The sequence below is a fragment of the Solenopsis invicta genome, chromosome 14 (assembly GCF_016802725.1).
Source record: "Solenopsis invicta isolate M01_SB chromosome 14, UNIL_Sinv_3.0, whole genome shotgun sequence".
Classification (NCBI taxonomy): domain Eukaryota; kingdom Metazoa; phylum Arthropoda; class Insecta; order Hymenoptera; family Formicidae; genus Solenopsis; species Solenopsis invicta.
This window is the reverse complement of record NC_052677.1, coordinates 15,845,151-15,863,764: the sequence shown is the minus strand read 5'-3', so window position 1 is coordinate 15,863,764 and position 18,614 is coordinate 15,845,151. Positions and strand designations below refer to the sequence as shown.

Below are 18,614 nucleotides of genomic sequence, written 5' to 3'. Positions count from 1 at the left end.
GGTGATAACAAACGCGATAATGACGATAATAACGTGTAATGTACTCGTTGCGTAACGAACGTAACGGATACGAATGCCGATTAAGTGCGCCGCTGATTCGTTTTAGCGCGAAGATATTTTAACAATAGATATTAATTAATCCAGATACTCGGTCGCGAGGTAAAGTAATCGTGAAGCCCCATGACGATCGCGATGCGATCTTTTACATCAAAGCGTTTTATTGCCCCTCCCTTCAACGTCGCGCAACGATATCCGCAGAATCATGTTACTTTGTTATATCAGTAACTCAAAAATACACCGATACATGCGCCGCGGCATGCAGTCAACGTCTTTTATTTTTCGGACCGGGCAAGATTGAGAACTCGAGTAGGAACGGCGAACGGCGGAAACGAAACAATACATCAGAAACGTGGTAAAAGTTCGTACGCGACGCGAAACCGTGTTGGTCTCTCCTTCGGTTCCACTTTACAAGATGAACGATATTGAAGAATTGCCGAACGCGCAAACGGGAACGCGGCCCTTATCCGGATCGCGTTATCCTCGGCTTGCGGCGATGCCAATGATTTCGCTGCCAAAATTTATCTCACTTTTACTCCAGACTCTCGCAATTAGTTATCGAGGAAGCGTATTTCCAGCTTGCGCTTTTACGAGTCTGTCAAATATTTTATTCGCGTGTCTGACGAGAGACTTGAGTAATTTTGAAAAGTCTTTTTAATTGACACTGATCTGACATTAAATGTTCGAGATAATTACAACTATATTTGTAAAGCAAAATTATTGATGCCCGTTTTAAACAGAGTAAAAGTTTGAGTATATATTATGTATTAAGTAATCATACGCAGGGGTATGTGGGCAGTATAAATTGTCTTCAATGATATTCAATTAAATTTTATTTTCCTATCTATAATATAGCAGGCATGTTACAGATATATTTCATACCGTGATTTAAAAAGAGGGGGAGAAAGTTATTTCAATTTTATAGATAAATAGGAAAATTTAACATCGGTGAAAAACAGACAAGACTAAATTCTGTGAGGTACAAATAAAAAAATTGAAAAAGAAACGATATTTGTTGATTTAGATTTGCTTATATCTTTAAAGTTAAATATATTGCGCAAGTTTTCAACTTTAAATAATTTGTAACTAAAAAATCCATATCAGTGATAAGAATGTTAAAAACATTCTTGGCATATTGTGTACAGTATAACCATTTACATCGCCTTATGGTTAATGAACTTTGACATAAATAATATTTCTTGTCATTTCGCATGCTATATATGAGCGTTTTGCAAGACTTATGGTCGGATTCATCAAGTTCCCTCAAGCAGATAACGGCCGTTTCATCAATGCCCGTTAGCACTGACGATTGTTGGAACCGTGTGATGACTTTAACGAGGCACTAAAAATCGAATCCAACCTTCGTTAACGAGAATTTGAGGGAGATTAATGAAATCGACTATTGACCCAAATTTTTATTCTTGCGTAGGAAGTTCGTCTCGCGTGCAGCAATCTGAGTTCTATTTTTCTTAGCACAATTTGTCTTAATTTCGGTATTAAATACTATTAATTATTTTGACCAAACAATTTTTAAATAGAGATTGTATCTTCGAAATGGGTAGATAAAAATTAGGATCATCTTCTGCAAGCTTAATTGTAATTTTCTAATTAAAAATAATATTATTTTCCATTTTCTTTATTAACAAAGAGCTAACTGCTGATTACATTGGAGATAAGTTTCTGCTCTTACCGCTAATGTAATTTCGTAGAATGCCTAATATAGGTAGATATCGAGGTTACATTGAGGTAATACAATCTCTCTCCCGAGCAGACAATTGCATCTCGTAAACAACCGCTAAGCACTAGGCGAAATTAACCGTTCATATCCGAGGATTTAATCGCGTACTCGAGAAATATTTCCTCAAATGCAGTTTTAGACTCGACCAATGGTCAGCCGTCGGCCAAGCCGGGCACTTAAAATCTGCGTTAAATATGCACTTCGCTCGCCTTCTAGGCTAACGCACTCGAGCGACATTGCGCCGTTATTTGCTCAGCCATCGAACGGGAATAATCTCTCTAAACGCGGCGATAAGGATAATGGCATTGACGCCTACAGTCGTCGTGGATGATTCACGTCGTCGTCGTCGTCGTCGTCGTTGCCGTCGCAGAATGCAGCACTGGCGCGCGCGAACAGGTGCGCGGCATCGTATGATCGATACACTGCAATATTCACCGAAGGATTCTCTCGTAAAGAAAGATTTATTACTTCACCGTGAGATCCCGCGACATATGACTGGCGTAATTCCGAGAAATGCATTTTCAATCAGCCGGCCGATGGCATTTCCGCGTCGCGAGTCTCATTTAGTATTGCTTCATCTATTATTGCTTAGCCGTATATGCGATAGACATGTAGGTCACTATTTAAAAGAAAAGTATTACAAACTGAATAAATCAAGTGAAATTGGTTTTCTCATAAAATTGGATTTTAACAGGCGAGTGAAAAAACAATAAATAATGTCAAGGGAAAAGATCTACAGTGCAGGCAAATTTTTCTATCAAATTTAGTTAACCAGCTCGGTTAACGAGAGTGTAATGTTAAATTTAATTTTTTTATATTAGATTTTGTTACGTAAACAAGAGTCGCACTAAGTTCTAGTTAAATTAAAGTTTCAATATTGATAAGAATTTTATTTTCAAAATTTTTTAGAATTTAAATATCTGTGCTAAAAAAAAAATTAATCCTTGGCATAAGGAGAAACATTTTTAGCACAGTGTAAATTTTTCTCACTTTTCGATTTACACTGATATCGTGATAAAAAAAAAAAACTCGTAGCCGGAAAAGTTTCTCAAGTGTATCTCTACGGCTTTATGGATTATCCTTGTAGAAAATCGGTAGAACGATGGTGCTGCGAACTAAAAATATCTTCATTCATAAATTTATTATGCCGCTGTCTCATCTTCCAACGCGCGCTGCAAAATAAACTCGTTTCGCGACACTAAGCGAAACGCATTCGCATAAAAATAGATCCTCATACGATTAGATGCGCTCGTGTGCATTGCATTCAGACATCGCATTAATATCACCGAGCGAGCTTGCCATTGGCTTTTCTATTATTTGACCGGGACGGTGAGGAACGCCAAAGCGTTATTTGACGCGAGATGGTTTTAATTTTCGACAAGTACATTTGTCGTCTCACTCGCTCTGTATTCGCGGGAGACGTGAAATTAATCTCGTAAAGTTTGCAATTCCTTTAATTTTCGCGTTGCGCTGCGGAGGAAGCGAGATGAAAAATTCGATTATCATTTTAATGTGAAAAAATTGAATTGTTACATTTGACATTCTATTATACTGCGCTTTAACTTTTAGATAAGGTGAATAATGCATTCCAGGGATAGCTAATCTGCATAGATACAGATGCATGATCCATAAGTCGTACGCTTCTTTTTAACTATGGAGATTTTAATATTAGGCAACAATTTTCAAGAGCGAAAATTCGATTAAATATTATCCTCTTCTTGTAATTCCACAATTTATTCTTTTATTAAATACAAAGTGATTGATAAAGTAACATTTAAACTACACTTAAACCAATATGTGCTCATACTGATTAATTGATAATTTGCTATTTGAAAAATGATTGAGGACTTTGTATCGAAAAGCTTAATTGTATATTATGTCTTTTATAATCGTTAACTTACAGTATATTCGATATTAATGATTACTTCGCCGGAAAACGGTATCTCATTTGTCAAATCTTTTATTTGCGGTTGTAAATCACGCCCTCATCAAGACCTATCGCAATTATTCGCGATCGCCTTTACGTGGCTCCGATGTCGAAACGCAAAACTCGCGCGCACTCGATTCTAATTCAGGCAAGCATTAATCATAGGGACACTATCACGTTCACCTCTGTTACGTCGTTCCTGGCATCGAGATATAGTGGTGCAACAGCAATATCTCTGCGTGCAATTACAGCCGCATCGCGCGCGTATCGTGCTTGTCTTGCGTTGTATCTTGATGCCCATCACCTTTTCTCAGTCGGATAAGGCCTCGTCGCTGTATACCTATCTCGTCTGGGATAATGATGAACACTCCCGATGACATAAGATGACTTACAATCGCAAAAACGATTTACATCGACGGACAAAATTAAAATCTCGTTTCGTTTAGTTTTCAGTTTTTTTATAATAAAGTTGACAGTTTCAATTGCTGCTAAAAAGTGTCTAACTCGTTACTGTAATCAGTGGTAAGCCATACGTTTTATAATTATGTAAAGATATTGCTTTATACATCTATGTGTGTGAGATTCGATTTCTAATTTAACTTATTGCAATAATATTAGTTTTTTGAGGAATCGTAATTTTTTGTACACAATAAAAATTTTTTTCTTCTTTGAAATTTATCAGATATTTAATATATGTAGATATATTAAGATAAAAAGTATATCAAATATAAAGAAATTAATGTATAATTTTAATTTTATTCGTATGAAACTTTTTAAATGTTATGCAGAACTAAAACTTGCTATCGCAAATTTCAATCTTTATTTAACGTTGAGTGACCTCACTTTTTTATTTTAAATCTTTCCTCGTTCATAAACATTGCACGTGACGTGTCGATATCAGGCAAGTTTCATGCATAACATGAGATGCGCGCCGAAAATACAACGCAAAAGGTGCAAAACAAGAGTTTCGAGTCTGCAATGCGTTCATCTATTTCCACTGCATGCTGTAATTCGATGCAGGCCTTCCTTCTCTCTCTCCCTTTCTCTCTGATAATTCTAACATTTGCATTTACCATGCGTGTTCCTTCTTCCTCTTTCCCAACTATCTGTACCGTCTCTCATAAGGAACTGCGGAACTCAACGTGATTGAGCTGTGATTTCACTTTCACACGATTTCTAGCCGAAGTTCAACGCGAGCGTCATCCTCGCGTTGTATTCAAGGTGCATCTACCGCTTGTACCGCGAATCGCAGACGCAATTGCGGGACGACACACTTCCGGTCGCCTACCACTGCGGATTACAGACCATGGACTGTAGACTACAGACTACGCTATCTTCTCTCGTGGAGAAGTTGGTTGAACTCCAATTTTCTGCATTCAACATCCCGTACGTTGCGTCTGCGATATCAATTAAGATGACGGCGCGAATGCGACAAACAAATTTCGCTAGCGTATGAACGGTTGAGCGTCGATCGATATAACTTATTAGTCCGATAATTAACTACTCGTATCTTCGATTGACGTCATATGTAACGCATTTCCGGTCGTCTGATTTTCAACCTTTTATTTTCTCTTATCATTGTTTTTAAACATTTTTTTATCAAGTATCAATGGCGTGATATAAAGTGAGTAAAAAAACTTATCGTTCTGCAGATTCAATTGTATTTCGCTACATAAGAAATTCAATCTAATCGCTAAAACATTTAATATTATAAATATAGAGGATAGAGAGATATTATTTTAAATATTGTTTATTGAATAAAATTCGATGTCGAACTTGTCATAAAATTTACAATTGAAAAAAATATCCTTGCCTTCCTTACAAACAATAATTTCAATATTCCTTTGTTTATAACTTTTTTTTAGATAATACTGTGTAATTATTCCAATAAATATTAATAAAGATCGTGAAAGGAGGCTTGTTCCTTTTATATCGTGCTTCCTACGCGGCGTGCATGCTAATTTATTAAATTGCTTTTACTTTGATCATGATAGTAATAAATTTAATTAAGTATCCAGCTGATTAATGCAAAACTACGCGTCGCGACACTGTTTTCAACTTCTTCCGTCGTCATTGAATGTATCCACGATTAGCGACGCATCATCGTCGCCGTCGTCGTCGTCGTCGTCGTTGTCGTCGTCGTCGTTGGCCAACGTCTATTTTCGCATGCTTCACCGGTCGATACTAGGTTAGATCCAATTACCGGTTGCCGTGGAATATCGTCTCGCACGTGGCTACGTTTATCATACACGGACACGCGTATAAGCATACGCATCGCACATATGTGGCAAATTTAATGCTCTCTATTAAATAACTTTTTTAATGAAATTTAATTAAGGAAATATATCTCGTCCATTTAACTATATTAAGTCACGTAATTGTTCAGTATATTACCATTAAATTATTTGTGAAAAGCACGAAAAGATCATAAACATTTCATCAAAATGATGAACATTTGTTAAGGAAATGTAAAAATATAAAATTTGCAATTACATTAGACAATTTCTATTTTTTTTTTAACATACTTATTGACATTTATATACTCGAAAAATATTTATTGGAAAAATATTTTCCGAATTCAGCAAAACGTTATTTCCTGATGAATTCATAATAATTTATAATTACATGCGTTAATAAATTAAATTTTCAATTATGCAATTGTCAGTGCTTTTTTCGAAAGTCATAATCACGAATTGGATTTTTGTTTCTGAATTTCAATTTGATTCAATTAGCTGAATTCTGGTAATATCCGAGTCGCGCGTCTGCACAGAAAATGTAAATTCAAATCCTATGCATGTTGTACCAGCGTTTTAGCAAGATTATTTTCGCTTCCCACTTTCGAAATAAATTACTTGTTTAATGACACCTAATTTTATTGCAATATTTCTGCGTGTAACCGATCCAGAAGAAAGCGGTAACATTTCCGTGTGATCGATTTGCATTTTATTGCAACTTGATCGGAACGCTATTTGTACACGGCGTAGCGGAAGGAACATGTTTTTACGGTACACGCATACTCGTATTTCGCATGCAAGCACGTTTTTGTCCGCTCAAAGCGAAAGCGCGAACGATATTTATCGACACTCGCTAGATCTGACGAGATCCGCCTTTTTATTCTCTCTTATTCGACGCACTTTGCGTTTTTGTTTTTCTCTCACCTCACTCGCGCGGATTTGCAAGCACCGGTGTCCATTATCCGCTTCTACGATGGAACGCTACACGGAAATAGACGACCGCGGAATTCGCACGTATGCGTTAAAATGCGAAAATAGTATCTGGCATTTCGGGCAATAGTCGTGCCAACAGTTTCGCGCTCAGCTGTTTCCTTTTTTCTTCAGCGCTTCGATTTAGCGGAATCGTTAACGTATGTAGATATTGCACGCTTACGTTCGCAGTGTACATTTAACAACAATAATACGATTGTTTAACTGAACAATATTTAAAAAAAAATATTGATAAAAAATGTGCGACTTTAAAAAAGTCTCTTAAAAATAAATATCTTCTTTTTTTCACATTTAATTCCATTGGTTATACAGTTTTGTTTTAATATTAATAGAATAACCAGAATTAAATACACTAACCATGTTCGCATTGAGGATTATTTAATTTATATATTGTCCAGCCATAAAAAAGTCAGATCCTATTTTAGAAGGAAACTATTGGGCATTCTAGCTCAGCCTATACAAACAGTAACCACGCAGTCTAAACGCTCGCCGAAAGCCGTGATAAACATAGACTTGCGTGGTAGCGAACTAATTAAGCCGACTTCTCTCGTCGGCCGCAAATAAAATAAACCAAAGTCCAACAGGACCGTATGGCCGGTGAGATATATTTCCGCGACCGCCTCTGTGGTAAAATAGCATACATTTTGTCCAAAACTCCATTTTTGGAGTTAATGCTTATCAAGTCTTAAAAACTTCCTCGCGCTATTAATATTGAATATTTTATCCACATAATGTGCAAAGATTTAAAGCGTCTAACTTAAATCTAAAAAAAATGCGTCGCATAGAAACGATATTTTTGTTTGGTTGGCAATGGAATTAAATCTAAAAAAATGTGTCTTTACGATATTTAGCAGGGCGCATAAGTTCTCGCGCGAACTTCCTCGAGGTACAGAACGCAAATTCCTGCGTCGATGATAGGATCCGATTACGCCGACTATTGATAGCGATTAAGTCATTGTCGCGTTATCGAGTATATATCATCTTCATGAATGGCCGTGGAGAAATATTCTTGCCGCTTCTCGAGTCTGCCGCATGCAGTTCTCAATAGAGCTCCGGATTGTATTGTTCTTTTTAGTAGTCTCTACTAGTCGTGCCATTTATAAAACGTTAGATAAATGGTAGTGGTAATGGTAGACAAAAAGCATTGTGCGAACAACGTGCGATTCTTAATAGGAATCTCATGAAGTACACCTTGATAAATATCTATGCGTTTTTTCATGATAATTTAGTGAATAGTGCATACTGTGAGATACTCATCTTATATAACTCTGTTATTGTATTAATTAATATTAATTTTCATATTTATCCAATTTCTTCGAGCGTGTAATATTTAATTGTACAATTTAAATATATATTTCATTATTTTCACACACTTAACTCTACACACACATATTACTTTTCATGTATTCTAATCTAAAAATAGATCGCTGTCTCTTTTTGCACTTGTGCACTTTTTCTCAATAGATTTTTATAAACGGCCACATGTCATTAGAGAGAATTGATTCTTATTCTCATTTTTTAAAAGTATGTATATGAAAGTCGAATCGTAGATCGCGAGATCGTAGATCGCGAGTCGATCACTGCTTCGACGAAATGATTCCGCGATCCCGAAAAATTCCGCGCGTTTTAAACAAGATCTTCAATTATCTTGATTCATTTCCGGTCATAATTGACGATTCCCACGATAGTTCGTATCAGATGCCGCTGATTTAGCGACGAAAAGTCTACCTCGAAACGGAGCAGGGCTGAAACGGGACTACAAAAAATAATAGAAAATGTGAAAAGAGAGTCGCGCGATTACACGCATCGATGCTTTCCTCCGTCTGCCATTCTCTCTTCTCCTTTTTCCATTCTTTTCTTCTCGTTGTGTTATTCATTGTTCTCGGGACGAGCCATTGCGCCGTCACCCCATGTCGTCTCTTCCACGTCTCTTCTCGGCCTCGTTCAGGTTCGCGGTCGCGTACGCTCGACAAATTAAACTTCAACTCGTCCCGAAGTGCTTTCCGCTCGCGTGAGACACATCGCGTACACACATACGCTCGATTTAGTCGCGTAATAACCAAAGTTTCTCTCCGTTACCGAAGAATTCGGCAGTCTCGAAGCAGAGCCGATGCGAGATGTTACAATCTGTGCGAGCTACCTAATTCTAGAATATTAATGAGGAAAGATATACACGTGCGCGAAGTACGTCGCTGAAATGTAGTAAAATAGTAGCAGATAATCTGCTAATGATCTGCGTTTTATCAAATGTTTTCTGCAAAATCTTCAAGTTACTGTTAAATTAAAGTAATGTAATATAAATCGAATTAAAGTTTTCAATTTAATTAATATAATATATCCTCGTTTCATAGACAAGTGTTTGAGTTAAATAGTTAATGATTAATGCGTCAAATTAGCCTTTCGAAAGTATTAATGGAACTGATAAATATAATAAAAAATCGGATAAATGCATCAAAAGATATAAAAATGTATAGAAGTAAATGTTATTGCTGTAATAATATTTATTTATATTTTCATAATTCTATTATGAAAGTATTGATTGTGTATTGGATATATTTAATTGTCCATATGTGCGTGTAGCATAAATTTACAATATGCATGTATTTTCATATGACATTTAAGTTAAATTAATATTTAAAGATGATAACACACACACACACACACACACACACAAAGTAATTAAATTTACATTTTACATAACATCTAGAAATTATGAATTATGTTTCTTCGCAATCTTTTTGCAATGGGAACACGAATTATTACATCAACATTGCAATTATAATTTTGCATTGTGATATTGTATATCGAAAATTAAATTTTATATCTTTCCATCGATATATTTAGTGTTACATACTTGTCATCCACATTCTGTTATTTTCTTCCTTTATTACTTTATTTCTCATCTTATGCCAATCTATTAGTCTTTTAATCTCTTATCATCTTGAAGTGTTGAGGATGGTAAGGTGCGAGCATGATCAAAATTAGTATTCCCTTCAAGGAGCTCACAGGCAGACACCTTACCTTGATGTACTCTAGGCCTCGTTCTTACTCGTCTTATCGTACTCAAAATGCAATTCCGAGCGGTCTCGACCGCATTTCCGTCTCCTCGTCCTAAATTATGATCCTCTGAATACGTAATGATAATTTAATGGATTGTTGAAAGGAGGTGCTAAGCTCTCTACAGATATTAAGACGATATGTGGACTTCTTAGATTATATTGACAAAAGCATGTGTTTTTTTTTAACGAGAGAGCAAATGCGGAGATAATATACGTTCTTATAGATCTTTATAAAACATCTTATAAATATTAACACTATATTTAATACATTATTTTCATCTCCTAAAAATACGTCAATTAAAAAAAATAAAAATAAAAAATAATTTGAAGATAATTTGATGTAAATTTACACATGCTAATCGTTTATGAACGAAATTATTCATCATCTGAAATTTAAAAAAAATCCAAAAATTAATCATGATATATTCGACTGCTGAATATTGATTGCTGAATATTATAATATTAAATTCTGTGGTATTATCAATTTAATTAATAGAATTATAATTTAATTTGTTGCTTAAATAAAAATAAATGTTATAGGTTACATAATGTTCTGAAATAGTTCATGCTCGCTGTATGCTTGCAATTCTACGGTTTCTTTAGACTGATTACAACTGTCCTCGATAATTTAATAGAGTTTGTGAGGGCTTGACAATAGTAAAACCACACTGCATTTTACATCTATCGATCGGAAGCGGTCTTTTGAAAAAAAAAGAAAGAACAAATACGCAGATTATTTCCGCTATTTAAAATTTTTAAGTAATCTAACGGCCCTTATAATCTTACTGGAATGGCTAAAATTGCTGCAACTGATAAAATGACGCGCAGTAACGTCTGACAGTTCTCCGATGGAGTTACCACGAACGCGTTAGTGATCGTATACTGCCAAATAATTTCAGTAAAAATAAAGAACGGATTATACCCAATTGCATTTATACGCCTTCCTTTCTCTTCATTTAACGACTCAGGTTCTTATGTACATGCAATTCCAGAAATGAAAAGACCTCAAGATACGCTGTTTAATTATTAAATGTTTTCTATGCACTTTGCCATTTTCATTCGTTACGTTTCCATTTCTAGCTGATGAACTTAACCCGTGCCAGAACCATGTCTTACGTAATACCGCAGAGAAGCCCTGCTGCTCGGCAACCAATAGAATGAAAGCCATCGCTCGTGTATATTTACACCGCGTCGATTTCTGCCGGTCTTAGTATCATTTGCTCGATAATCGATACGTTCGTGCAAACCACATCACATTACGGAGACACCAAGGTGTTCTGCGGTACTTTAGGTACGTTTATAGGAAATCGTTAAAGAAATAGCTATGAAATCCGAGAGCATAAATTAAAAATCCAACAATCCTGTTAATCGGCTTTTGACGAATTTAAATTCCGTCCGTCGATTCATCATTAGTCTCTTTTTATTAAAATCTACGTTTCCTCTCTTTTTAAAAATGTATCTATTCAATAATTGCTTCTATTTCTTATTTAACAATTACTTCCTTCGTATTTAATAATTACTTCTTTTGTCCAGCTCTTTTTCTTCTGCTTTTTGCTTGCAGTTTTTAAGTGTTTAAAAGATATTTGTTTGATCGTTCAGTTTCTTGCATCATCCCACCGGCGTTTATCTTTTCGACTCGCAGAAAGTGTGTTATTAAAGATTTTAAATGTTAAAGTATAAAATTAAATGTGAAACTAAATAATGTGTATGTGTGTGTGTGTGGAAAAAATTCTATACTTATTTTTCACGACCGTCAACTTTGGAATCCATCGTCGTTTATGAAAAACATTTATTGATAATAATTTTTCTGAAATTCTCATTTCTCTCATCTAAACGTGTTCACTCTTATTCTCGCATACTTCCTCCCCCAGTTCGAGTGTCGTTGAAAATAGGCGAGAGGCAAGTGAGAATTCCGCACACTCGCCGATTTGTCCGGGCGACCCGGCAAAAAGTGCAGTGACCGTTATTTACGGTTATCTTTGCTCCGAGCAAGTAGGTTGGTCGTGCGCATAAAGCGCGCACGCGATATGCCGCACGCGCTTCGCGAAAGACGAGGGATCGGCCCGTCGACTTTTTTACGCCGTGAAATCGATTTTCCGTAATCCCTCCGCCGCGAAAGAGAACCGTGTGAAATCACGACCGCGTGCGAATCGTCACGCTGCACGCAACGTGCTGCTGCCGATTCGAAGCGAAATGTAGGCCGGAATCGATTATCTTAAGCAAATTCGAAAGATTGTCGTACGATTGTTTTACCGTAAAAGAAGCTGCATGAATGGGCGTGACGTTTAACAAATTGATACACGGTGTAATTAAAAATGCAATAGAAATGCGTACAAAATAAATTGCAATTTTTACGCTTTACGAGACGAAGGAGCTCAGGAAAATTGGCTATTTTATGTTTTGTATTTCTTAAATGTGAGGAGTTTGTTAACAGATTTAATTTTTGCTAAATAATTTTGTTAAGCAGTATTTTTTTCTTTAAATTAAAAACGTAATTTTGCTTTTTAAAATGGGAGGTATATTTTACGCGGTTCTGTGTACTCTGGCGCTGTTCAATTTTATTTGATGATCTGCTTTATGGAGATGATGGACTTTGACGTAAGTTTCGTCGTACGTCGCAATCATCTACGACAAAACCTCATCGCGACTTCCTGATGACGTCGCTCTCTGTATACTTGTGCAATGGGCAAACTAGATCTAATGGCTTCCAGGGGCGGTTCTGTGCGACACTGTAATCCGTAATGTAATCAGTGGGTGGCGTTACAACGGATTGTTGTACGTGAAACGTATCGCAAATATCACGCGGAGCTTCAGACCGAAAATTGCAAGACAAAAATGAAAGAAATTTCAATGGTGTGTTATTTTATGGTAGCACACAGAATCTTTACATGGATCTGACAAATCGCAAACTATTTGAAAATTATAAATTGAGAAAGAAAAAAGGAAATGAGAAAATAAATAATTTCATCGTCGCGAAATAAAATTGCGCAAAGTTTCGCGATTTGCCGGCGTAACGTAATTTGATCGATGAACAAATTATTTCGGAACAACGCGATCGCACATAGGAGAGTTACGATTGAAAATAAAAGAAAGTATTGTCGACAGAGTTCTTTTTCCGGGCGCGGACAGCCTTAATCGTGCTGACGCGAGTATCGCGGCGGCGATTGTTTGCGTGAATCCGACGGGAAAAAAACCGAGGCCGACATGAGCGCAAAACGCCTCGCGCCCGCATAAATATCGGTGGCGGTCCGCGCGTCCGCCGTCATTATTTAATATGCGTCAAGGCTGAATGTCGATCACGGCGTAAGTGCACAGAGTATTACAGACGCTCCAGTCAAACGTTTACTGTCCCCATGATTCACCCACGCTTCGCTGCCGTTTAAGGACTCGCTTTACAGTTCCGCCTGGAGCACACACACCCAACTCTTTCTCTCGCACGCGACTCGCCGCTTTCCTAAGATCACTGTGACGTGACGTCTCGATAGCAGAGTGCTGTGGCTCCAAAACTCGGCTTAATTACGTCCATAATTAAGGGAATCCTTTTAATTATCTTGTTTTTGACAGAGATGTGGGACTTGGTAATTTTTAACTCCAATTTTGTGATCATTTCTTATTCACTTGTACTTTAGTAGTACGAGTTTAATTTGTTCAATTTTTAAGTAATTTAAGGCATTTTCTCTTCATGTTCATGAAATTTGTTCATCACATACATTTTGGCTGAGAAAAGATATAATTAAATCGAGTTTATTGAGTTTAAACCTGAAGCAATAGCCTCCTCAAGCGCTGTTGTGATTGTTTCTAAACATTTCGAAAGATTTCATCATTCGTGTCGATTAGAAGTGAATAAGCGCGTAGTTTACACGATAATCGTCTCGCGAAACGCTTGCTTATCACTGTTTAATAATATTTTCTCTTTACTGCGTCGAAACGTTTTCGTATACCACCCGATACTCGGCCTTCGATAACCCATTGACTGATTTGTATGGTTTCTCGACAGGCTGGATAATTTTATGGTGATGTAATCGGGGAATCGGGTGGGATTCCTCGATCGCGATTAATTCTTGATACACGGTGGCGTATGAGCACGATGTATGCATGATCCGCGTACGCGTGTGTCCCGGGAAAACGCGTCACTGAGTTTGTTTACACGTTCTACAACTCGTGTTACTCGTGCGGCAGCAATTAATAGACATCCATCCTGTCGCTTAACGCGAATTACACCCACGCACGACAGACGCGAAGAACTTTTCTCGAAATGTGCGCAGATTCGCGCATAGATACTTGTTGATCTTTGGCACATTCGAAACATTTTTACATGGCAGAGATGAAAGCCGAAGATAACATACGACATTAGCAATTCAACTAACCGTGCCCTGTCATTTGTGGTTGCTCGCGTGTGTGCTGAAAAAAATATCTTGGTGCTCCAGGTCTTACGATCGATAATAATAGACGGCCAGGATGTAACGAGAAGCGAAAAACATAATTTTGTTACGATTAAAAAATAAAATATCAAAATTCATTTTTTTCTGTCTTTGTCAAGAATTGCAAATATTTTTCGGTATATTATATACGAGAAAAAAAAAGATAGAGAAAAAAATATAGAGAAAAAAAAACATGAATAACAGCAACTTTTCAGAAATGAAAACATACATAAATTAAACGGTTTCGGCACGAATTTGTCTGTCACTCGATGCCCTTTCTGCTTCAATCTTTTTCATACGAATAGACTCATACTTTCGCACTTCTCGACATGTGAGCGCGTGTATCCGTTCGGAAACAGAACAATCAATATCACTTTGCGACTTGAAGGTAGAAGGACAAATATCATATATCTACGTGTACGATATTAGAGTCCTTCTACATGCCTCAGGAAAACATCCCATTTGATGTATATGTCACATACATGTCCGAGAGTTCAAGCGTTTTTCTGAGGGGGGGGGGGGATGACATTGATTTTAGAGTTGCATTTTACATGTGAAAGTCAAAACGAGTCGAATTAACCGGGGCAAGCCTATACTTTTAATTGAATATATTGTATCCCAAGTCCGTTGGCAACGTATCACGCAACGATGATTAATACGATGTCCGAGATAATTAACGTCTGGTGCAGTTACGATAGCGCGATATTCCTGACAGGCGCGTCTAATCAACGCTCATAAAATAAACCGCAAGGGGAAACCCTTGTATGTAGGTCTACCGTGCTGCAGCTCGGGCCATCGAACCTTTCTCCGCTGCATTGCAGGCAAATTCGTGGGTATTAATGCGAAAAAGAAATTGTATTGACTTCCGTGATTTTTCTCGCGCGCGTATGTCAGTTCAATACTGTTAACAATCCTTTTCCAAGACGTTAATACGGCGAAACGCACTAATCACAGGACAGTCTTACAATATACTAATGTATTTATGCACATGAAACAAGTATAATTAAGATGTATGTGAATAATTAACATCGCATTTCTGCTCTCGTGCATTGACCATATAATTCTGCGGTCTTACATGCGAAACTAATGTCCATGTTAACTGTTTCAAAACGTTGTAGGATCGATATCGGTTTGCCAAGTATCGTTGATCATATTAAATTGAGTAACGAAACAAATAGGGTGCGCTGTAGATTAACACAAATTACCACTTTGCCATTACATTGCCAAAACCTGTGTTTCACTAGCGTTTCGCTAGAATAATCAACTTTACATATGACCTTAATGTGTATGATTTTAATTACAGAGGTACTTTACGCACCTCTTTAATTAAAATAAACAATATAAAATAGTATAATTAAAATTGTATTTTTATTATGATACAGATAAAAAAATTTTAATAGACACGAAGAGAGTGTCTCAATTACAATTTCTTTTTTGCATTAATATACACATTTTTCTAAAAAAAAAAGTCGTAACTTTTTAGTGTTGTAAATATTTATGCGAATAAAATTTCTGTGAGTGAGTCATGGTGCTGTCATTGCGGAAGCAATATATCGGTATGTTTATATGCAACTTTTATAAAAGGAAACGCGTCAAGTGTGCGTGTTGCCTAATAGAACGGATCTTCTTGCGGCTCATTGTCACACTTTGATACCTGTAATTACGCATGATTGCGTAATAATGATTCATTCGATGACACTACGCGATGTCCTCGAAAATCGTTTCTTTCTGAAGAACCATCATTTGCTTTATGGTAAACTTGTTCGTGCAGTTGCGAAATATGCTGTACTTTTAAGTCGGATAAGAGACTTATCGTTCCAGTCCAGCTGATAACGTAATGATGCTTCCGTTGTTGCTTTAAATATATTCAATGAGGACCTGCACCGTCTTGAAAGATTTCGTCGCAAATTTTACAATTGTTTTGCAAAATAAATATTTTGACTAAGACGTTACCGTTTTGTTTCCAACTGTATGAAAAATAATATAATTCTAAATCTTATGACCCGACGATATTACTACATAAATAATTGCATTATATGTTTCTTGAAGTATGTCACTCATATAACATGACAATTAGCTTATGTTTCTTACTCATTGTCTTCACTTTAAACGTTATTATTATAAATGTAATTATAAATTTTAATTATTTAAAGCCGCGATGTATGGCTCGTTAGAATAATAACGTCACAACATAATTATAAATTAATATCTGCTGTAAAGCTTTTCGCGGTTGGCGTTGTTGTTTCAAATATTTAACATGCAGTAAATCTATCCACACATTATGTGGCGCATAAAACGCACAATTAACAAAGGACCTTTTATCCGAGAATCCCTTTGAGTAACGCGAGGGACTTTGCTGTAAAACCGCAACTTGTAAATGGGCACCTTGAACACTTCATTCTGAATCGCAAAGGGAAAGGGTTAGTGTAGAAAGTGTCAAATGGGTTAGTGTAAGAACAATGTATCGCAACGTATTGAATTGTATCACAATGAAACATATTTTACCGATTCTCCATCCTTCCTTTGGAAAGATTTTATAACATTCGTTTGAAGCGATTCGTAAGTTCTCTGTAATGAAAATTTACTGTAATGTGAAAATTTTCTGTAGTAAAAAAATAGAGCATTAAATTTAATTCGCTATAGACTTGATTTTTTTTACATATTCATACATTTAGATTTTTTAAGTTCTAAATTGTTAACGTACTCGCACAATTTGATAATTGCTCAGAGTATTTTATTTTATTACATTGAATATTAATGTTACGAGTACATCTCGCATGGGAAAATTAGTATTGCAAAGTAGTGTGACTCATTATTACAATTGATAAAATAATTATATGATGAACGTTTTCATTTTTTTCATATGTTGGCCTTCAAATGGAAATACGCGATCTCAAAGCTTACGCCAGCCTTGGGATAATTTGCTCATATTGCGCATTTATAAAACTCCGTCATTTTTTGCGGGCGTGTTCAGCAAAAAAAAACTTTGGTTTTTTTTCATGTCTTTGAAAAGATAAATGCTCCTAAGCAGTGTAACACTATTGTATAACGCGTGTGAATTCTTCGTTAAAAACTCGTTTATTCAAGTGTGACGATTGGAGATGGAGTATCGTTAGATGTATTTAACGATACTCCATCTCCAATCTATGTTCCAATAATGGTGATGATGATTAAACACTCTAATTTTAAAACTTTTCTAGTTTCCACATATTAACGAAACTACTTTGTAAAATATAAGAAATTATATCAGCGAAACAAGTGTTTTAAAATAATATTTAATACTTAATATTTTCCCCGATACATCGTTTAACGAAATTGTCGGCCAGTTTTGCGAGGGTAGCGTTTGCCTTTTAATTCGTTCAAGCGATATCTTCATTGATAGTAGTTGCATTAGCAGACATTAACTCTGTAAATTGGATGACACCGAATGACCTCTTTTCTTATGCTCGTTGCAGGGGTGTTGGAGATGGCGGCCACCGAGAGCACGATCCGATTTAGCGGTCACACGTTGGACAAAGCGACCAAGGCCAAGGTAAGTTCGGATTTAGTTTCAACGTGATTATTCTATTAAAATAGCGACCGTTCAGCTCTGTATATTCCATTCGTCAATTCACTCAGAATAAATGATTCAATATACAGGAGTATAAAATATTAATACGATTATATAAAATATTTTCTTTGTAATTTTGAAAATATTTTTTCGCAATATGAAAATGTTTAGAAAATATTATAGAAAAAAAATGTTAGTTATTTAATAATTTGATAATTAAAAGTTAGTGTGATTATCTTTGTTTCGAATTATTACAAGAATGCAATTTTATTATTTCTTTGAATCGACAAATTCTCAGCTAGCATTCTTTAATTTTTATATTAATTAACAATTTAAACACGCGTATTATATACGCATCTTTTCGATGAAGAAGGGTACCGTAAACCGATTAAACTTTCTTACTAACTTTCACAGTTTGACGTGAGGAAACTTACAATAAACACATTACATAATACAGTGATCGACCAATGTAATAACATAGCTCTCATATCTTAATAAATTTAATCTGATTACAAACCTGTCGTACAATCAATCAACTATAAGAATAACATGAGAAGTTGTTGGAAGAATTATTACATCATAACTAATAATTCAGTATTCGCGTTCTCATTATTCGGCGAAGAATCATCAGTGTCCAG

The 18,614-nt window shown here is 36.0% G+C and overlaps 1 protein-coding gene across 11 annotated transcripts in view; it reads left to right on the top strand.

Moving 5' to 3' along the window:
- LOC105207608 (serine/threonine-protein kinase tricornered) overlaps window positions 1-18,614 on the top strand; it is a 131,567-nt gene that overhangs the window by 102,805 nt on the left and 10,148 nt on the right. For all 11 annotated transcript variants that reach the window (XM_039457412.1, XM_039457413.1, XM_011177162.3 and 8 more), the window contains one exon: window positions 17,882-17,958. In XM_039457412.1, the coding sequence (XP_039313346.1) occupies window positions 17,882-17,958 (77 nt within the window). The remainder of the gene's footprint in view (window positions 1-17,881; window positions 17,959-18,614) is intronic.